The sequence below is a fragment of the Protopterus annectens genome, chromosome 4.part1 (genome assembly GCF_019279795.1).
Source record: "Protopterus annectens isolate FY-2018-M chromosome 4.part1, PAN1.0, whole genome shotgun sequence".
In the NCBI taxonomy this organism is placed as follows: domain Eukaryota; kingdom Metazoa; phylum Chordata; order Ceratodontiformes; family Protopteridae; genus Protopterus; species Protopterus annectens.
The window spans coordinates 835,015,547-835,038,439 of NC_056734.1; the positions used below are offsets into that span (position 1 = coordinate 835,015,547).

Here is a 22,893-nt window from a genome sequence, read left to right on the forward strand (position 1 = left end):
GCCCTTTTTCGACTGCTGCATTAGGAATGATTCAGTTTGTTTCAAGTTTTTCCCATCTGCAATTGTTGAACCATAGCATTTGGTATTTAATGTAGATCTCTGTCTCACACACTGATATCTTTTGGTCTAATGCCATTTTCATTGCATCATAACTCATTGGAAAAATCCATTGAAAACAAGTATTATGAATTACCCTCCTCACACGCACACACTAAGTATACTAAGTCCATGGTTGAGCAACTGTGGAGAAAAGAGAAAGCACCAAAAACAGTAAATAACTGCTGGCACAGAGACGTCTAGAGATGGTATACAACGTCTGTATGGGCATTGGCAAGGTACAAATGGTGCTGTACACTAATTTGCCTTGCAATTACTATGACCCTCAGAATCTAAATATCACCAGTAATCATTCTTTGCAGTCTACTAATTGTACTTCAAGTATATGCATTTCCATTTTTTTTTTTTTAGTAAGTTGTGATTTAGTGAAAAGGCAGTTTGAAGAAGTTTAACATTAGATGGAATGAAATGTAATACACACACATATATGAGTGTATGTATATAAGTGGGGGGGGTGTGCATGCAGAACTGTCCTGTCATGTGCAAGGCGTGCTGTGCAGGGGGGCATACCCAATGGAAATATTTTTTTGTCATGTTTGCACATATCTGGCAACAAAAGGCATTGTGGATCTACTGTTCTGAACTACATTTAGCATGTCTTGTCAAGGTACTGTTTTGTCCCTGTGACCACTACACTTAATATGTCTTGCACCTGTTAGGGGGAAGTCGCCATTTTGCAGTAACCCCTTTCACCAAATTGTTTTAGGTATTTAGCTCTAGAAACTGCAGTTATACCATACATATTAAGCCAGGTTACTTATTCCACTGCAGAACTAGATGTGTCATTATCTCATGTCTAAAATCTTTCCTTCATTTGCTTTCTAGCTACAGTAATGAGGGCACAACTGATTTTGACCTCTGTCACTATCTTTCTTCCTGATTGCTATGAATTATGATGGTGTCTGCTGTGTGAATCAAGTGTTGCACTTTTCTTCCCTGAACTGCCATTCTCCACCCCATTTTTCTGCCAGCATTATATCTAAAGTAGTCCTTACGGATTTTCATATGGATGAGTAGGTCATTCCTGGACTCCCAACCTAAGTAAAAGAAATAAACTTTCAACAATCTCTAGAACATGAAGCTTGGGTCACCCAAGTTGTTATGGCTGTATTACAAGGGCTGCACGGAATCATTGCCTATTTATAACATTTAAAATAACATTTTGTTGACTGTATGGCAGAGACGATGTTAAGATGGCTATGAAGTCATAATTGTGCTTCTTGTAGTGTCAGGATAGTTTCCGCAGTGACTGGGATGCTATGTATTTCCAGCAAGGCTTTCCATGTAGGCAAAGAAAAGAGCTTACTTAACTCCATGCATTAATCATAAACAAATGATAGGTTGTGTTTTACAGTAAACCTCACAGCTGCTACTGAATGTTACTCATCTGTTTTATTGCAGCATACAGTGTTAAGTTTTCAACATGTCTTCCCACTTCCAAATGAACAGATTGATTTTTAAGACACTTTACTCGCATTGCCATTGTGGGAATGTAATTTTTCATTCGATCATATAGATGCTTCTTTACCTGATAGAAAACCGATTGAAAAGGATTTGCAGAAATATGGAGTTTTTTTTTTTTTTTTGTAACAGAAATGTAATGTTGTCCATATGTCTGTTAGCTATTAAACTGTTGAGTAGAATGTCCTTTTGTATTTCCAGATGTGTTTTGCTCTAATCATACACTCCTTCCATTTCAAGGACACCTTGTGCATATCCTCAATTTCTGTACTACACACTGCATAGTAGGAGACTGGTTTTACTAGCCTAATAAAAATGTTCAAGGACAGATGTTTTCACTTAGTGATGGGGTGGATACAGACTAACATTTTGTAGATGGATTCTCTGGTCCCCCCCTCAAAATCCTCAGTACCTACTAGAAAAAGGGAGTCTGAATTCCCCAGATGAAGTACATCTTCATACAGAATTTGTCAATCCACAGGGATATGTTGCTTTCTTTTTCAATCCATAAATATAATTAAAGCTACATTGGATAAGTATACTATAAAAATTCATGTAAATTTTGACTGTGGCATAAAAGTTAAGTTTATTCTAATAATAAAATGCTGTAGTCCCATATTTTGTGCCATAAGATTATTTCCTTAGCATCTGGTCTTGGCCACTTGAAACTTTAGGTTCAGGTGCTAGTCTTGGAGTAAGCATATTTATTGGGGAGAGTGAAGGCACTGCTAGCTTTACTTTCTGTGTTTATACTGGGGATTAAAAAAGTAATGTGTTTGGGGAGTTATATTTACTGAATGTCAGTTTGCAGAGTTAGATGAAGAGCCCAAAACTCTGTTAGTGTGGTACCCCATCTAGTTTTATATCACATCCTCTTGCATAAGAAGATAGGTGTTTAATTTCAATGCCAATTAAAATTCAACATTTTTTTTTAAATTTTAAAAAAGTTGAGAGAAATTATTGCATCTTACATATATATATATATATATATATATATATATATATATATATATATATATATATATATATACTAGTTAGAGTAGAGAACTAGATTTCTGAGCTGTTAATGAAATGCTTCCTTTGCCAGGATATCCAGTTTATTCCTTCCAGTTTCATTTGCCTAATTTTATGACTCTGAGCAAGTCGCTTTACCAGTGCTCTCAAGTTTCCCCTGAAAAGTGACAGTTGTATGCAGTGGGCTTGCCAAGTACAAAAAAAAAGGTTAACAAAAAATATTTTAAAACAGTACCATTTTGTCATGTGATAACATTAAGCTTTTCCATAGGAGTAGTTTTAATTTAACCCTCTTGCTGTTCAGATTTTGAATTTTGATGTGTATTTGTCAGTTTACACTACAGAGAATTTAGAAGAAAACATTCAAGATAAAAGTTTCACATTCTCCATTGTGTGTTTTAGGGCAGTTTTCTGTGCAGTCTGTTTTAAAAGTTCATTCCTTTTTTTCTTTTGGAAGTTTCATCTTTGCAACTTCTCAGACCTTGAAAGTGTTTGGAAATGCTGGTTTCAGAATTTTCTGAGAAAGGGAGTACCTTTGTTAACAACTGCCTGCCACAGATGTTGAATGGGTCATTTTTCATTTCGCTTTCAAGTGGAAAATCTTATCTTCTGTCTCATAGCAACACCATTGCTAATGTATACCTTTGATTTCCATTTATTTACTTTAAAGAGGGGCCTAATTTGAAGCACTGTTGAGTTAAGCCATGAATGCCATAAATACAGGCAGTTAACGCACTGTGTACTTAATACAAGTTGGATATCACTGATGAAGTGACAGAAGTCAGATGTTCAGCAGTTGTATTTTTCAAATTAATAAACTTAATAAGACAGGGAAGCTCCTTTTGGAAAACATGAGCACTCGCCCTAAATGTAGGCTACTGAAGCAAGCAGTGTTTTACCTTGTGTAGCACTGTCATTTTTATAGATGACAGTAAGGATTTAGGACTGGTATACACAGCTTTACCCTGTGCAAATGATAGGCTTTATACATTGCCTCTTTTTTTTTTTTTTTGTTTTGAGGGTGTAGCTTTCTGCACTCAGCTGTTGCTGTGAAGTTGTCAAACAAATGTTCACTGCTAGGGAATTTGATATGCTTATGGCTCCTGCAATCATAGGAGGGCTTAGCCATAGGCCAACTAGGCTACTGCCTAGAGCGCTGCTCTAGTAGAGGCGCTTTTCCAGTATTTATTTGGTGTAGATAGACCAGGATGGGGGCACCATGGAGCCCTTTTGGTGCATCCTAGGGCACCAGCTGACCTAAGGCCCCTCCTGCCTGCAATGATAGCCAGACAATTACATTTGAATGGGTGTGACTACAGTGGTAGTGGGTAAAAGGTGCTCTCTCTTTGGTGTGGTGAAGTTGATGCAGAATTGCAGCTTTCTGTAAAGTTTAGCTGATGTGTGCAGGTGTGTTTAGTTCTGTCTGCTGGAGCCTTGGAATCTACATATGATAGGAAAGCCAGGAATAAATGGGCACTTTTCCTTCATCACTCAGTCTTGAGCTGTCTACAGTGACCGTTATAAACGGTGAAGCAGTTACTGTTTAAGTGACTCTTTTGTTGTTGCTGAAATATGATGAATCAGAATTTACTGTTCACTGTCAGAAGTTTGGGGGGTTGACTACTCAGTGAGTATTATAGTCCTGCTTTTCTACAGTTTTATATTTTTCAGTTGTTTTCTTTTAAAATGTACACCTTTATCTGTCTTGTAATATTTTGTTACTTATACGTTGAGATGCTTTAAGCAGGCTAAAGACACACATTAGTATGCCTGTAGAAGTAAGGCTTCTAATGTGCATATTATAACACTAGTAAATATTTTAGTGGTCTGATAGTATATACTCTCAACATGGTATTGCTATTGTTAACAGTGGAATTGCACTGAAGCATATATTACTAGGTAGGTTAATTACAGATGTTCTTCATGTTTCACTGTTGCAGTCATCACATTTGGGTTATCTGCTTGCAGTAGCCCTCAGTCGGCCTGATTAACAAAGTCTTGGGTCCTGCGTCGGTTGCTGTCTCTTCTTCCGTGACGTCAGGTAGTCAGGGGTATAAAACTTGCAGCCGACGCCATTACGTCAGTCTTTCTTGCTGTGCGGTGCCCGAAGCAGAAGCAGTTCACAAGTGCCGGTCGGCCGACTACTGAAATTTTCATTTTTGAGTTTCAGAGGCGAAGTCTTCAACTAAAAGCTAAGTACCCCGTTGGGGAAACTTTTCCTTGCTCTAAACCAATGTCAGTAAAATTAAATAATTGCATTTTTTGTGGAAAGCAAATACCTCATAAAGATTTTCATTCGTACTCTATTCCTTGCCTAGACCCTGACCATGACGTAACATGCTGTCAGTTTTCTGCCTTATTTAAACCACAAAATATCCGTCTTTGGTATATTTTCGCTTCTAAATATTTTGGTGCTCGGTTGAATTATCCAGATATGTCTTCGGTAAGCCATCCGACTACCGACATTCCGAAAAAGAGACAGGCTGCCTAGGTCCAAAGCTGTCGACAACGTTTCTCCTAAGCCAGTCGCCAGTTCACCGGTACTCAGTGAGGTGCTTTCGCAGCCCTTGATACCCACTACTTCAGATTCGCAGGCCTCTAATGAGACCCATTCGGAGTCCAGTATGACACGAGATGCTTCAACTGTGGAACCTGCGAATGTCTCTACCTTGGATGGGTCCGGAGCCGCTGTGCAGGCACCGGCTTCTGAGGGTGTATTCAGGCCTACTGATTTGCATATTAAACCAACGCCATCTTCTTCTTCAAGGCCTAAAACTCGAACCATGCCTAGAAAACTGATGCCCAGACCCACATGGTCAGGCCTCTATGCCTAAAAAACAAATGATAAGAATGGCTGAAGACCTTATAACTTTGAGGGGAAGCCAGCCTTCCCCCTCTAAGAGACCTAGGACCGAGTTTGCTTATGATACTTCTGACCAGGATTCTGAAATTTCTGTTTCCTCTGATGACCAGGATTTACCCTCATCTACCTATGAGGATTCTGATGCTGAGGACTCTATTCCCTCTGCCCCCCCCCACCCCCCACCCCGGAGGATTTCTCTTTTGGTGAAACCTTGCATACTCTTAGGAAGTATTTTCGTTGGGAAAGTCAGGAATTCTCTGATTCTAAAAAGAGGCTTAGGGATTTCTTACTCCTGCCCCAGCACAGGTCTTTAGCTATCTGTCCTGTACTAGATATTGTTGATGATGCCTTTTCGGAATCTAGCTTGGCCCCTGACTCTACCTCCTGCTCCCAGAAAACCTGATAGATATTACAGGGTTCCTGACTCTCTCAAGTTTCTTTTCAAAAATCCTACTGCAGATCCTGAGACCATTTCACAGGGACCCAAGGGCATTAAAGCTACTACTGCCAAAAATCCTACCCCCTCTGATAGGGACTCCAGGGCGCTGGATAGATGGGGTAAGAAGGTATACACCTCTGCAACTTTGGCCATTAGGGCCTTAAACTGCCAGTTTCATATGTTAAAGTATCAGCAGCATATTACTGGATTGCTTAAACAGAAAATGATGTTGATTCCTGATTGTGCTGAAAATAAGGATTTACAGGATTTAATGCATTCTGCTGAACAAGTTGGAAAGCATACTTTGCAATGTGGTTTTGATTCACTAGAGGCATCTTGCAGGGCTGCTGTCACTGGGTCTGTTCTTAGAAGGCATGCTTGGCTTAAGGAGCAATCCTTGCCAGATCATGTTAAAGCTAAATTACTGGATGCTCCCTTAAATCAGGACCACCTGTTTGGCAGTAAGGCAGAAGAAGTTCTTAAAAAGATGGAGGAAAAAGCAAAATCTATGCAAACTGTTAAAGATTTATTACAAGTGCAACCTCCAAAATTTAGTAGGCATTGGCCTTCTAAGAATTGGTCCTTTCCTGCCTCTTCCAGGCCTTCAGTCCAAACCCAGATCCAGAAGAACACCCAGGCTTTAGTCCCAGGGTATGCACAGGACTAAGCAGTGGGGGGCCCCCACTTCCAAATCTGGGAGTAGTAACTCCCCCCCATGGTAAACTGTCTCAATGACTTAACTTTAAAACTTCCAAGCACTTCTCAACTGACTGCCCTTTTGGGGGGAAAGATTGCTCTACATGCAAAAAACTGGGAACTCATTACCCAGGACAAATGGGTTTTAAATATAGCATCCCAAGGATACAGATTTCACTTCCACACATTACCAACCCCAAACAGTTGGCCAGATCTACCCCCAAATCAGTGGGCAGAGGCTCAACAGCAAGTACTCTCTCTCTTAAGCATAAAGGCTATTCAAACTGTACCAGAAGAGGAAAAGGAACAAGGTTTCTACTCAAGACTTTCCTGGTACCCAGACAAGATAATTCATGGCGTCCTATCCTGGACCTGTCTACTCTAAACACTTTTTTGGTGATTCCAAAATTCAAGATGCTGACTCTTCACCACTTGCTTCCTATGCTAGGCAAAGATGCCTGGTTGGCAACACTCGATATAAAGGAAGCGTACCTGCACATCCCAATCAGGGAATCTTGCAGAAGATACCTTCACTTCAAAGCAGGCTACACGCACTATCAGTTCTCTACACTGCCCTTTTAATTATCTACTGTGCCCAGGGTATTCACAAAGTGCCTAGCTCCAGTCATTGCATTTTGCAGGCAAAGAAATATGCAGATATACCCATACCTGGACGATTGTCTAATTCAGGCAGAAAGCCAGGACATACTTTTGAGTCATCTGGCCTTTGTACAAAGGGTGCTAACTTGTCTGGGGTACACCATAAACGAAAAGAAATCATACCTGGTACCCTGTCGACAAGTTGTATTCCTGGGAGCAAGCTTGAGTACAACTTCCCAGATGGCTTTCTTCACGCCAGAGAAACAAATTCATTTGACAACCTACTTCAAATTAGTGGCCACAAAAACCCTGCTGTCTGCAAGGCAAATACTGCAAGCCTTTGGGTTCATGGCCTACTGCAGTCTTCTAATTCCATATGCTAGACTGCATATGAGGAAACTACAATGGTATCTAAAAAGCCTATGGTGTCAACATGCTCAGGAATCTAGAAGTAATGGTTCCTGTCATACCTTGCCTACGCCTAGAGTTCCTTTGGTGGGCAGAGGCCTGCCACCAAAACAAGAGACTACCATTCTCTCTACCCCCTGCCACCCTAACCCTAACAACAGATGCATCAGACTATGCATGGGGGGGCTCACCTGGCAGGGAAGTGCATTCAGGGCAAATGGAACCCAATTCAAATGCACCTGCATATCAATCAAAAAGAAATGTTAGCTGTACAGGATGCTCTGACAGCCTTCAAGAACCACATTCTTCCAGGATAATTAATGGTAAAGACGGACAACACCACTGTTGTGGTACATAAACAAGCAGGGGGGGGGGGGGGAGTACCCATTCTTACCCCCTCTGCATACTAGCCATGGCATTGTGGAACACAGCCTTGAGCTACTAAGTGCACCTACAAGCTCAATTCCTGCCAGGAAAACTAAATATACTGGCAGACGGACTAAGCAGAAACCTCATGGACCCACACGAGTGGAAACTGGCACCAAAGATTTTCAACATGTTGACAGACAAATTGGGGAGCCCAGATATAGACCTGTTTGCCTCCCCCCAGAACTACCAATTAGACAAATTTTGTACAAAGGCTCCCCACAAACGAGCTTGAAAAGTGGATACTCTCTCCTTCAGCTGGAAAAACCTATCGGTTTATGCTTTCCTCCTCTGCTTCTCCTCTCCAAAGTACTACTAAAGATCAAACAGGACAAACAAAGGATAATATTGATTGCACCAGACTGGCCATGCCAACACTGGTACCCCCTCTTGCACAGTGTGTCACTGCTGGCCCCTGCCTCAGACCTCTACCCTGTTGTCTCAGCAGGAGAACTGGATTCTGCACCCTCAGCTTCAAACCCTGAACCTAGCAGCCTGTCTAATTACCTAATCTCTCCTTTACCATCCCTCAGTAAACCAGTGATGGATATCATTTTAGAGGCAAGGAGGCCTAGTACTAGAAAATCTTATGCTGAAAAATGGAAAAGATTCTGTGCCTGGAACCAATCTCAAGGGATGAGCACAGTAGCTCCCAACTTACCTCAGATTTTGCAATACTTAACTGAGATGCTTCACAAGGGCCTTTCTTTTTCCTCCATCAAAATTCATGCCTCAGCCATTTCAGCTCATTATAACACAGAACCTCCCCTCTTCTCTCATCCACTGCTCAAGCAGTTCCTCATAAGGGCCAAAAATTTAAGACCACCCAGGACAGCCCCAACTCCAGCCAGGGACCTTAACTTTGTATCGGAAGAAACTCACTCTACCTCCTTTCAAGCCAGCTGCTAGTGCAGATTTAAAATTCCTTTCTTGGAAAACAGCCTTCCTTTTAGCAATCACTTCAGCAAGAAGGGTATCTGAATTACATACCCGTATGGCAGTGGAGCCTTTCATCATCTTTCATGCGGGCAGGGTGTCCCTCAAAACCAATCCCTCCTTCATGCCCAAGGTGGTATCCAGTGTGGCACTTAATCAGTCCATTCATTTGCCAACCTTCTTTCCTAATCCACAGAACAAAGGGGAACGGATACTGCACTCCTTAGATGTACACAGACAACTTAGATTTTACTTGGACAGGGCTAAACCTCAAAGGAAAGCTGAACTGCTGGTGGCATTTGCTGTAGGGGCAAAGTGGAAGGCTATTCAAAGCAAACCATTTCTAATGGATAGGCCATTGCATCCATTTCTGCTATAAGCACCATGGAAAACCTATCCCACAGGGGATCAGACCCCATTCAACCAGGGCTGCATCTACCTCTACAGCCTTTCTCAGAGATGTCCCTACCAGGGACATCCTAGAAGGCTGCTACCTGGAGGTCTGTACATACTTTCACTAAGCATTACCATTTGCCAATTTTCTCTAAATCCAGAGCTGGCTTTGCCACTGCAGTCTTGCAGGGTCTTTTAGCTGGTCCTAATGCTATCTAAATTCCTTCCATCCTTAGCTTTGGGAATCTACCCAAATGTGATGATATATATGTATATAAAAATATGTTTTATTGCTTCCCATTAAGGGGGCACCTGACTTCTGGGGCAAGAAAAACTGATGAAATGGGGTCGGCTGCTTGTTTTATACCCCTAACTACCTGACATCATGGAAGAAGAGACAGCAACTGACCCAAGACTTCATTAATCAGGCCAACTGAGGGCCACTACAAGCAGATAACCCAAATGTGAGGGCTGCAACAGTGAATACACTCGAACATCTACATTTATGGTAAGTGTACAAAACTGTACTTTTGTTGTTGCCCGAGGCAGGCCAGGCCAGTAAAATAGTTATTTAGGTCCTTTATATTCTTTGGGTACTGCGTGAGAAAGGCTCCCCTGTAGCATAATTTTTCTTCAAAGCTGAGCAGTAGGTTTTAATATTGACAAGGAAGTCATTGTTCCACTGTATTCGGCATTCATCAGACCTGTCATTGAGTACAATGCCCCCTTTGGTATGTACCTAACCAGGCATATCCAACAACTGGAATGGCTACAGATGTTCCTTACTAAAAGAATACAGGGTGTAAGTAATATGTCCAATGCACGCCGCCTCAAGGCCCTATCCCCTGTATTCTGTCTCCTACAGGCTTTTGAGGGGAGAGCTATGCCTAGCATACAGGGCATTGTCAGACCCCACTGTGATGGACTGCCTGCATATCTGCAAAACAAACAGCACCAGAATTACCCTTCCTAAAGACTTTAAACCTTACCTGTGATATAAATAGGACCTGCTGGAGAGACAGGTATGTATCACAAAAACTGTCTATGGAATAGGCTCCCTAATCCAATTCAAGTACAACTTGGACAATTGGATGGGAAATCAGAAATTCATCCTTGGTTTGGCACCTGTCTCTCTAACAGACACAGGCAACCTGTAAATGGTTCATCTCCTAGGCCCATACTTACACTTACCAAGGGTATCAGAACTTGTCAGAGGTTTGGGATGCATGGCTAGGCTTAAAAAGGCCCTTATGGTTGTTAGCCTAGTAAACACCTGTGAACCTGTACAGTATGAACTTTAAGATATTATGTTGGGTATGTATATTGTGTGTACACATGTGCAGACATCATAGTCAATGTGGCACTGTGATCCAGTCTTCAAATGGATTTTTTTGTCAGACTGAAACATAAATTAGCAGGGTTATCTTTCAGCCATAATGGTTTGGCACATTGCAAACTGAAGATGTTCATCATGTTTCACTGTTGCAGTCATTACAATTGGGTTATCCTGCTGGCAGGCTACCCGCAGTCGGCCTGAGTTCCAAAGTCTAGGTCCGGCGTCTGTTGCTGTCGCCTCTTCCCTGACGTCAGTGCGCCAGGGGTATATAAGATGCAGCCGATGCCATTTTCTTCAGTCTTTCTTGCCGGGCGGTGCCCGAAGCAAAAGCAGTTCTCAAGTGCCGGTCGGCCGACTCCTGAAGTTTTCAAATTCGAATTTCAGATCCGAAGTCTTCATTAAAGCTAAGTACCCCGTTGGGGAAACTTTTTTCTTGCTCCAGACCGATGTCAGAAAAAGTTAACTGTATTTCTTGTGGGAAGCAAATACCTCATAAAGATTTTCATTCTTACTGTATTCCTTGCCTAGGCCCTGACCATAACGTTGCTAGTTGTCGGTTTTGTGCTAGATTTAACCAACGCACTATTAAGCGTCGATATGATTTTGCATTTTATTACTTTGGCAGAAGATTTAATTATATAATGCCGTCGGATCAGCCGACTACCGGAGTTTACAAAAAATGAAAAGAAAAGGGCAGGCATCCGAGATCCAAAACAGACTAGGCTTCTTCTAGGCTTGTTGCCGGTTCTCAGTGAGGCGCTGTCGCAACCCCTGACGCCCGCTACCTCAGAGCCACAGGCGGCTTCCCACTCCCACATGGAGCCGACTGGGCCTCTGGAAACTCAAGGTATTGGACACTCGGAAACTATTCCCTCAGATGGGTCCAGAGCCACTGAGCAGGCATCGGCTTCTGAGGGTGTTTTCAGGCCGACACAGTTATATGTGAAACCTACTTCAGCTACAAAGACAAAGACTAAAGCAGCTCTAAAGACAAAGAAACAAGTACAGCATTCACCTGGACAGGCCTCCATGCCTAAACAACAGATGCTTAAAATGGCCGAAGACCTTATTACTTTGATCAGGGGTTCCCATCCCCCTCCTGAAAAGAGGCCTAGGCAAGAGTTAGAATATGAATCTTCAGACCAGGTTTCCATTTCCTCTGATTCCTCCTCTGAACAGGATTACTCCATTCCTCCCTATGAGGATTCTGATGCTGAAGAATCTATCCCTTCAGCCTCTCCTCCTGAGGATTATTCTTTTGGGGGAAACACTGCATACTGTGAGGGAGCATTTCCACTGGGAGAGCCAAGATTACTCAGAATCCAAGAAAAACCTAAGAGATTTCCTTTTATTGCCCCAGCACAGGCCCCTTGCCATCCCGCCTGTTTTAGACATTGTAGATGATGTATTTACAGAGTCCAGTTTTTCTCCAGACTCTCTACCCACCAGCCCCTGTTAAGCCAGACAGATACTACAGGGTTCCTGATTCACATAAATTTATCTTTAAAAACCCTGCAGCTGACCCAAAAACCATCTCTCGGGGTCCTAAAGGGGTCAAGGCTTCTACTGCAAAAAACCCTATTCCCTCTGATAGGGATTCTAGGGCCCTAGACAGATGGGGCAAAAAGATTTATACCTCTGCTACCTTGGCTGTAAGAGCTTTAAATTGCCAATTTCATATGCTTAAGTATCAGCAATATCTTATATCCTTGCTTAAACAGAAAATGCCAGCAAATGTAGAATGTGCAGACAATAAAGAAATGCAGAATTTATTGCATGCAGCTGAACAAGTTGGAAAGCATACTTTGCAATGTGGTTTTGATTCTCTTGAGGCGTCCTGCAGGGCCGCTGTTGCAGGCTCTGTCATTAGGAGACATGCTTGGTTAAAAGAACAAACATTTGCCAGATCATGTTAAAGCAAAACTATTAGACGCTCCTTTACAGCATGATACTTTGTTTGGTACTAAAGCAGAAGAGGTGTTGAAGAAAATGGAGGACAAGGCTAAATCTATGCAAGCAGTCAAGGATTTCTTGCAGGTACAGCGTCCCAGATTTAGCAGGAACTGGCCTACAAAAAATTGGTCCTTTCCAGTGTCAGACCACAAAGGGGCAGATACAGACGCCCTAGAGGCAGATCACAGCCCCAAGGCTCATATCGGCCTAAACAATGGGGTGCTTCTACCTCCAAGAGCGGAGAGGAAAAATCACAGCCGTACAGGAAACAGTCTCAATGACTTTCCACTTCCAGCACCAAGCACTTCTCTTTTGGCAGACCCTTTGGGGGGAAAGCTAGCACTTTTTTCACAAAATTGGCACATGATCACCCAGGACAAATGGGTTCTAAATATAGTTTCACAAGGCTACAGGTTCAACTTTCACACCCTGCCAAGGCAAAACGGTATGCCAGACCTGCCACGCAATCCATGGGCAAAGGCACAAAAACAAGTTTCATCCCTCATGGACATGAGGGCCATTCAACAAGTACCAGAACAAGAGCAGGGTCACGGATTCTATTCAAGACTGTTCTTAGTACCCAGAAAGGACAAAGCCTGGAGACCAGTACTGGACCTATCTATTCTAAACACATCTGGATATTGCAAAATTCAAAATGTTGACCCTACAGCAACTTCTGCCCATGTTGGGCAAGAAGGCTTGGCTTGTGACTTTAGATCTAAAAGAGGCATACCTGCATGTCCCAGTCAGACAAACATGCAGAAGATACCTCAGATTCAAAGCTGGCTCAATACACTATCAATTCTCTGCACTGCCCTTTGGCTTATCTGCTGTGCCCAGGGTGTTCACAAAGTGCCTGGCACCAGTAATTGCATTTTGCAGACAAAGAGGAATACAAATATATCCCTACTTGGACGACTGCCTTATTCAAGCGGAGAACTAGGACATTCTATTACAGGATCTGGTGTTTGTAAAAAGATTACTGGCAAGTCTAGGGTACACAGTAAGCAAGGAGAAATCAAAACTTGTACACTCTCAAGACATAATATTCCTGGTTGCAAGCTTAAATACAACTGCCCAGATGGCTTATCTCACACCAGACAAACACAGACAACTGACTACTTACTTCAAAATGTTGCCAACAAAGACCTAGTTATCTGCAAGAAAAATTCTACAGGCCTTGGGTTTCATGGCTTCCTGCATTCTGCTAATTCCATATGCAAGACTGCATATGAGGAAACTTCAGTGGTATCTAAAAAGTGTTTGGACTCAACATTGCCACAGCCTGGAAACAATAATTACCCTCATTCCCTGCCTGCAACAGGAGTTTCGATGGTGGGCAAAAGCCTGTCACCACAACACGGGACAGCCATTCACCTTACCCACAAGCCAGGCAGACATTGACAGCAGATGCATCAGATTACGCCTGGGGGGCCCATATGGCAGGAAGATGTATTCAGAGCACATGGTCCGCAAGTCAAATGCATCTACATATCAATCAAAAAGAGATGCTATCTGTTCAGAATGCCCTAACAGCCTTCAAGGATCAACTTCATCCAAGACAACTACTAATAAAGACGGACAATACTACAGTCATGTGGTACATAAACAAGCAGGGAGGCACACATTCCTACCCCCTCTGCAGGCTAGCCATGAACTTGTGGCACACAGCATTGACTTACCAAGTACATCTGCAAGCTCAACTCCTGCCAGGAAGGAAAAATACTCTGGCAGACGAACTAAGCATAAATCTAATGGATCCCCATGAGTGGAAATTGGACCCACAAGTCTTCAGCATGATAAAGACCTGGGGATGCCCGGACATAGACGTTTTGCCTCTCCTCACAACTACCAACTACAAAGATTCTGCACAAGGACTTAGCACAAGCAAGCATGGAAATTGGATGCTCTATCTTTCAGCTGGAAAAATGTAACAGCATATGCCTTTCCTCCTCTGCCTCTCCTCCTCAAGGTCAGACAAGAGAAACCAAAAATTATACTGATTGCCCCAGACTGGCCCTGCCAGCACTGATGCACAATCCTAAAGAGCTTGTCTCACTGCCCAGCCTGGACATTACCACAAATTCCTCACTTGTTGACCCAACAAGACAGCCAGATACTGCACAGCCAACCAACTCAAAACCTTAAACCTGACGGCATGGCAGATAATATAGCCTCTCAAGACACACCTCTTTCTAAAGCAGTAATGGATGTTATTTTGGAGGCCAGGAGGCCTAGCACCAGAAAATCTTATGCAGACAAATGGAAGAGATTCTGTGCTAGGAGCCAAAGCACAAGGCATTGACATGGTTGTTCCAAATATTCCTCAGATTTTACAATACTTAACTGAGATGCTGGATAAAGGCCTTTCCTTTTCATCCATTAAAATTCATGCCTCTGCCATTTCAGCTCATTACAGTACAGAACCACATATTTTTTGTCATCCGTTATTGAGGCAGTACCTCAGAGGGGCCAAAAACACAAGACCTCCAAGGAGAGCACCAATACCTGCATGGGACCTCAACTGTGTCTTGGAAAAACTCACACTGCCTCCATTTGAGCCAGCCTCTGCAGCTGACATAAAATTCTTATCCTGGAAAACAGCTCTACTCCTAACAATAATCTCTGCTAGAAGAGTCTCAAAGTTACAGGCACTCATGGCTGTGGAACCTTTTATCATTTTTCATACTGATAGGGTCTCGCTGAGGACAAACCCTACATTTATGCCTAAGGTAGTGTCCAGTGTGGCCCTTAACCAAACAATTAATTTACCTACTTTTTATCCAAACCCACAGAATAAGGGTGAGAAAATTCTGCATTCTTTGGACATTCACAGACCGCTACGCTTCTACTTGGACAGAACTAAAGCTTTCAGAAAGACTGATCAACTTCTAGTGGCATATGCTGCAGCATCACAAGGAAAGCCCATCTCAAAACAGACTATTTCAAAGTGGATAGGCCATTGCATTCATTTCTGCTATTCACAGCATGGCAAATCAGTGCCTAAGGGCATTAGGCCACATTCAACCAGAGCAGCAGCCACTTCAGCAGCCTTCCTCAGAGGAGTACCAACCAAAGACATCTTAGAGGCTGCAACTTGGAGTTCAGTGCATACCTTTACAAAGCACTATCACCTACCTCTCTACTCTAAATCCAGGGCAGGCTTTGCCACTGCAGTTCTGCAGGGCCTTATAGCCTCCAGCCTCCCAACCTTAGCTTTGGGATTCAACCCAATTGTAATGATTGCAACAGTGAAACACGATGAACATAGTACAGTTGTGTACCTACCGTAAATGTAGATGTTAGAGTGTATTCACTGTTGCAGTCCAGGTTACCCTCCCACCATCACCCTTTCTTCTTTGCTGGGACCTAACTGTACTTTTCTACTCTATACAACCTATGTGGTGTATTTGCTTGTAGATGAAGGAAAAGTTGTTTTTTGTGCATGCATGCTTATTGGCATAATTTAGCCTACCATTTTAGGGGCACCTGACGTCTGGGGCAAGAAAAACTGAAGAAAATGGCGTCGGCTGCATCTTGTATACCCCTGGCACACTGACGTCAGGGAAGAGGTGACATCAACCAATGCCGGACCTAGACTTTGGAACTCAGGCCGACTGCGGGTAGCCTGCCAGCAGGATAACCCAATTGTAATGACTGCAACAGTGAATACACTTGAATATTTACATTTATGGTAGGTACACAACTGTACTTTTGTAGTAGTTGCCCAAGTACTAGGAAAGCTACAGAACACAACTCTGCTTACCAGTAGTCACTTGTTCTTCCTTTTTCACAGCAAACTATCAGTGAAGCAAACCTCTGTTAATCTGCAAGCAGAACTTCTTTGTTGAGTTACAGGAATACATCGGGCTTTTGTCAGTATGTAAGATTTCTGCTCTGAACTCGTTGTGAAAATCTTCGTTTGCTGATGTTGGAGTGTTTCATATTGTACAACTTGTATAGTATAGAAACAGCACAAAAAGTCTTTTTTACTGAACCTTGAACATTGTTGGCAGTAATCACAATGTATTCAATCTGTGCTGAGAACTGCTCCTCATCAGCAAATTGTAAGTTTAAAAAAATTAGAACCAGCAGCAGATCAGTGTTTACACTATGTTAACCTGATGTGTAAAGAAGTTATCCCTGCTTAAACTAGGTGTTTTTAAAATGTACTGGGTGCATGAACTGACATAGATTGACATATGTTAAAAACTGTAGTTGTTAGTGGTTCATCAGGGCAGGTAACACGATGATGCCAGGAAGATCAGAAGGCTGGTGATCCATCCCCACCAACACCAGTGACTTGTATTCATGTTGTACTATTGACACATTGAGCATAGAGGTGGTGCTGAATTTTGGATAAGTCATTAAATGAAGCTACCGTCTGTCTGAGGTTATAAAACTCTGGTGGATGTAAAAGGTCCAAAGTAATTAATTCAAAATAGCAGGGAAGCCTTATTAAAACATTCAAACCCTATTTAACATTTAGAAAGTAAAAAAATATAAAAGCAATCAGTGCAGTTAACTATTCATTATAGTAATATTACTTTCAAAACAATAATCAGTACAACTAACTCTTCATTGTCTCACTTTCAAGAAACAAACCTGTATCCGTATTTTCCCATCTCCACTACCCACAATAGTCAACGATGGTTTAAATAGGTTAAATAGTACCCTAAGTGTCACGTGTGTTGTTGTGCAGTGCATTAGAACATCTTCCAATCTTCATTATCCTTGAGATGTTCTCCAGCTGCCTTACTTAAATTTTCTGCTTTAGAACTTCTACTTTTCTATAGAAATCTTAGTATAACATACCTAAATTTAAATGTGCCATGTCTTCCATTCCCACATTTTGAATTACCAAAAGCCTTGCATTCTTTCAGAAACAAAACAAAAAAATTATCTTCTACAATTTTAACTAAACATCATCTTCCATTTGTTGCCTTGTACTTCACACTAACTTTCACTGGATGGTCGCCTTGAAGTAACCACCAGTCCCCCCCCCCCCCCCCCCAAAAAAAAAAAAGATACTTTCTCTTCTGTGTATACCTCAGTTTTTTTATCCAAAAGGAGTCAGGAAATGTCCCTGTTGTCTTGCCAATCAGCTGTAGTCAGTGTGAAGACTACATGAGTTCTCCCTTGAAAACCGGCAAAGTGGGGCCAACAAAAAAAAGTAAACAGAAATAAGTAAAAATTCATATCCATACACAGCATTGCCATCTGTAAGGATCCATTCAAATCTTCTTAATGTTGCTGTGTAGTTGAGACCTCACTCAAATTCCTGTTCATGCTTCACGTTATGACTTTATATTTTTCCTTTTTGACTTTTTTTTTCAGTGCATGTTTCATTTTTTCCATTAAGTCTGTCCCACTGTTTAATTATTCCAGTCTGTGGATCAGGCACATCTTCAAGAAGGTTTAGTTCATTGTAGATTTTGTGTTAACACCTTTTTTCCTTAGTGAGAGTGAAAAACAGCATCAATATACAACAAAATTGAAAACTGTGGCAAGAATAGGGTTGCTGCCAATCCCTTGCCCAGTACACTCCCACACAACACCTAACCGTTCTGTGGGTGACAAGGGTTTGAAATCTCAGGATGAACACTGCCACAGAGATGGTCTTAAAAAAGCTGTTAAAGACGCTGTTATGGTATGTGACTGTTTATGTAGGTTTCTAGCACCACCCCTTCGTAACATGAATTTTAACAGGTGGCCTTGCTGTGTTCTTCGAACCATCCTCTTCACCTCACACATCTTCCCATCTTGTAGGTTATTAACTTCGGACCACATACAAATGCTGTATATCTGTGTTCCATTTGAATGGTGTGTGTGTGTGTGTGTGTGTGTGTGTGTGTGTGTGTGTGTGTGTGTGTGTGTGTGTGTGTGTGTGTGTGTACGCACATGCTCATTGGCGATACCGTAGTTCGTGTTCAGATTACATAACCTCTTAATATTGCTACTTTCTTGGCTTCTGGTTTAGTGGATTGTTACTGTTCTTGATTAGTAGATGTCCATCATCTTTGATCTCATATGTTCATTGCATTTCACCTGTCTTACACTTTTACATGTTGAAAGTCTATTGACAGGCACTTGACTGTCTTCTTAAGTTGACAGGTCAAGACTACTAGTTAATTATCATCTGCGTACAGTCGGCCAGTGATGCTTTCAGACTGAAGTCAACCCCTGTTCTCAGTTTTGCTATAGCTCTGTGTGTGTGTGTCTATGTATGTCGTATGTATTTTTTTGTGTGCATTTCCAGTAACAACATTGGGCAGTTTGGGCAGTATAGGCTAGGGTTCCCACTTGGCACATATTTTTAGACTACCTATCTTTTTGTAAAACATTTTACCTCTGCTCTATAGGTACACCACACCTTTTTGCCAGTTATTCCATTCACCGTCTGCTCACCAGAACTTCTTGACAGTTTATTCAGTGAACTTAAACTGGACACCTTCTGGGGAACATTAAGCAAGTTATACATTTCCATTTTTATCCACAAGTAAATCTGTTTGATTTGTCTTGTTTTTTTGCTGTTAAAGTTTGAATTGTTCCAAATACTTTTCCACTGCTTTGCTGAACACACTCAATTTCCCTGCATTACAAAATGATATACCGATGTATTCCCAAGGTCTTGTCTCCTCCTTATCTATATTCTCCCCTTCAAAGTCATACAGAAGAGGATTTACCAACAGATAACTGGGCCTTTTTTGAAGTATGGACTTGATTGTACCTGTCCAGCATGTCTGTGCACATAGTTTCAGCAAAGTCATTAATGTAGAGCATTATTTAGATGTAGTCAGTCACATGGATAAAGGGACTTGTCACACAAATAGTGCTCATAGACATGTGCATGGGGTTTGATGCTCTCTGAAGTACTCACCTTGTGGCACCGTGAGAAGTTTATGATTATTTCCCCCATGTCAATGTCAAACACTACTATCTTGGAGGGATATCATTTAGGCATCCCAGTTAAGAATATTTTTCTCCCATGGCCTAACTGTCCCTGTGGTGGTGACTTGAGTACTTGCATCACCACAAGAACTGCCTGCTCCCACTTGTCCACACATGAGAGCTCCCCAACATGTACTGACAAGGGCTGTTGTTACCAGCTTGGGTGGCCACACTTGCATGTTTTTGGCACCGGCTCCCTGCATCGTGACAGGCTTCTGCTTTCCAGCAGAAGCCTTATTAGATTACTGGTGCAAGCCAGATGGGGATGTTCCCTTCCTAGGATCTGCTCACCAATTCTCTGTTCTTGTGTCAAGTGTCTGAGCTGCTAGTCAGACTCCGGTTGTAGTAACTCCCTGCCTGCTGACTATCATGAGCCTGTTTGTTACCAGTCCAGCAAGGTCCCTGTCACTGTCGAATGGAGAGAATTGTCATCTGGTCAGATATAAAAGGTTCATGCCATGCTCTGATCTTTAGCTCATCCAGTAGACAAGGATACAGTCTAATTCCAGCAGCCTGAAGTGTCTGGCTTAAGCTCTCCCCTGACCAAGGCCTTCTGAGTGAAGTACAGATGTTATGTTCACATGTGTGCCTCCTTGTATATGTTGCATGTTATATTACGTTGTAGTCATGCTGACTGATGGTTTTAGTGGGTGCTTTTATAGTGCACTAGTTTCACTAAGTCCCATGAGAAGCCGGACAGCAAGCTTTGTGGTTTGGATGTCTTTAATAACAAAAAAAAAGATCTTAGTTGTGGAAGGTTTATTTTATGATTGTTTTCAGCCCATGACTTGCAGTTAGGAATCCGTTTTCTTTATGTCCCCTATCCATTTCAGTGTATGGTAAAGTGTAGTTGTGTTACACATTGCTATTAAAGTGGAATGATAGTTGCTTTGCTGACCAGGAAAGTCCAGCTGCACAGATACCTTGTATTTTCTTTACTTGCAGAAGAGACCGTGGATGGTGGCATTTATATGTTATCCTAGGAATCATTTATCTCTCTCAACATAGTTGCAAAGAATTGTGATTTTTATTACTACTACTACTATTATTACTACTACTACTACTATTACTACTATTTTGTTATGCTGATAGTGATGATCAGTAAAAAAAGTCTGAGAACTGCTTACACATGCTAAAGTAAAAACAAACCTTTCAAATTCTGGTTGTGATTTGTTGTGTTTGTCCTAGGAGGCGGCACTTTGCAGACAGATTCCGATGGAGTCAGACACCATTGTCCCAGTTCAGCCTGTGGTAACCACACCATCTGTGACACAGGATATCAGGCCCGTCTCTAGTCAAAACTCTGATCCTTTCCTGAACAGGTAAGTCCTCTTGCTAGATTAGTGTGTTGCTTTTTTTTTTTTTTTTTGTCAAAAAAGGACTTTGAGTCAATACTGTCAATGGAGGAAAGATGCTCTATAGATGTATCCATGGGGGACCATGGAGGATGGCATATACACAACGCACTGTGCACTTGGCTGCCTTATACTAGCATCAGATAAAAGACCAACGGTAATGCAACCCTCATAAGATTATAATACAACTCTTCAATATGGTTACATCTCTCCTGAGAATGCTTATGAAAAATATGCAAAAATGCTTTTCAACTTTTGTACAGTATGTTAGAGCACTCTGTTTTTTTTTTTTAATTTCTGTTTCATGCTCAAAGAATGTGTTTTGGATTTCACAGCTGCACTTCTGGAGCAGTAGCTGTGCTGCATGCTTGGGGTCCCCTTTGTATGGGCTTGACAGTTGCCATTCACTGGTCTAAAATGTGGTAGGAATGAACATGAGCTCATAGAACTTGACTTGTTTTACATTTTTTGTTGTTTTTGACCAGGTCATTACTTTTTCTTGATTTGAATTCAAAGCTGTGTGTGTATGTCTTTAACTAGGTATGCTCCACTTTAACTAGGTATGTTCCACTAAATACATATGCCAATTGTCAAGAGTTTTAGAAGTTTTCTCCTAGTAAAGTGATTTTCTCTTCACTTTTATGTTTTACACTGTTATATTAGTGGTTCTTGCCGTTTCTTGACCAAGCGTTAGTTAGTGATCTGTTAACTGACATACAGCACTGATCCAACTGGATACATTTTGGGCCAAGCTTAGGAGCAAATACTTAAAGCATTTAAATAGAAAATTTCCAGTCTTGAAGAATAAGCCAAAAAAGGGGGATGTTGATACGTACAGCATGTACGTGTATAAATTGTTGCATTATTGAGAGAGATTGGGTTGCATAATTGTGCAGCAGATAGCATTGTTGCATCACAGCAAGAGGTTCCCTGGTTCGATTCTCAGCTGGGGTGCCTTCTCTGTGGAGTCTGCTTATTTTCCCCATGTTTGTGTGGTTTCCTCTGGTTGCTTCGGTTTCCTTCCACATTCCAAAGATATGTAGTAGGCAGATTGAACACACTAAATTGGCCATAGGTGTGAGTGTGCATGCAAGTGTGTAGTGTGGATGAACTACAGCGGCATGGCTAGCCACCCAGTGATCTAAGTCGTAGCTTTAGATAATTGTCACTGTTGAAGTGACACCCCCAACCCCATGTGCATAAATGGGAAAAGGAGGTTGTGGATGGATCCCAACAACATTTTTATGGGTTGTTGTAGAAATGATTTCATGTATGGTTAAATGAGTTGTACATGTGTACTCTACTGCTAAATCACATGCGGCTTCTTTCATCTTTACTTAGATGGCTTTAAAGTGTTTGAAAGGAGTGAAGGCAAAAAGCCATGCCTTAAAAGGTTGACAATCTGCATTGGCTTACATTTTTAAAGTGGTGAAGTTTAAGTTTAGCACTGGCCTGGGCCTGCTGATGATCAGGATTGGAAATGGATCATGGCAAACCTAAAAGCTAGTTCAGGGAGGACTGAGCTGTAAACAGGTATGTTGCTTTTGGTGCACAGAGGCTGAAGACAGCGTTTAACACTTGGATTATACCGGCTGTCATTGCTTCCTCAGTCTGCTTCTGAAAGTCCAGTCCAGATGTGATCAAACATTCCTATATCTTTTTTTAACGCCTATATATATATATATATATATATATATATAAAATGTGTGTGTGTGTGTACATACACACAGTTTAAAAACAACTTTATTATCATGCTTCTCTGTTTGCCTCTATTGTAATTTGTATTCTTATACCATTTAAATCCGTTCCTCAATTCTTAATGCGCATATTAATATATGCTGTACGTAAAATTGAGTTGCAGCACAATATTTGAAAGAGGTTGTTGTGCACAGTTTGTAAGCCTTGACATTTACAGTTGTATGTTTTCTAATCAAAACAATTTGAA

The 22,893-nt window shown here is 41.7% G+C and overlaps 1 protein-coding gene across 6 annotated transcripts in view; it reads left to right on the top strand.

Annotated features, from left to right (window-relative positions):
• WWTR1 (WW domain containing transcription regulator 1) overlaps positions 1–22,893 on the top strand; it is an 837,533-nt gene that overhangs the window by 787,158 nt on the left and 27,482 nt on the right. For 5 of the 6 annotated variants that reach the window (XM_044070605.1, XM_044070606.1, XM_044070608.1 and 2 more), the window contains one exon: positions 20,782–20,915. In XM_044070605.1, coding sequence (XP_043926540.1) covers positions 20,782–20,915 — 134 coding nt within the window. The remainder of the gene's footprint in view (positions 1–20,781; positions 20,916–22,893) is intronic. The other variant, XM_044070607.1, reaches the window with a different exon arrangement.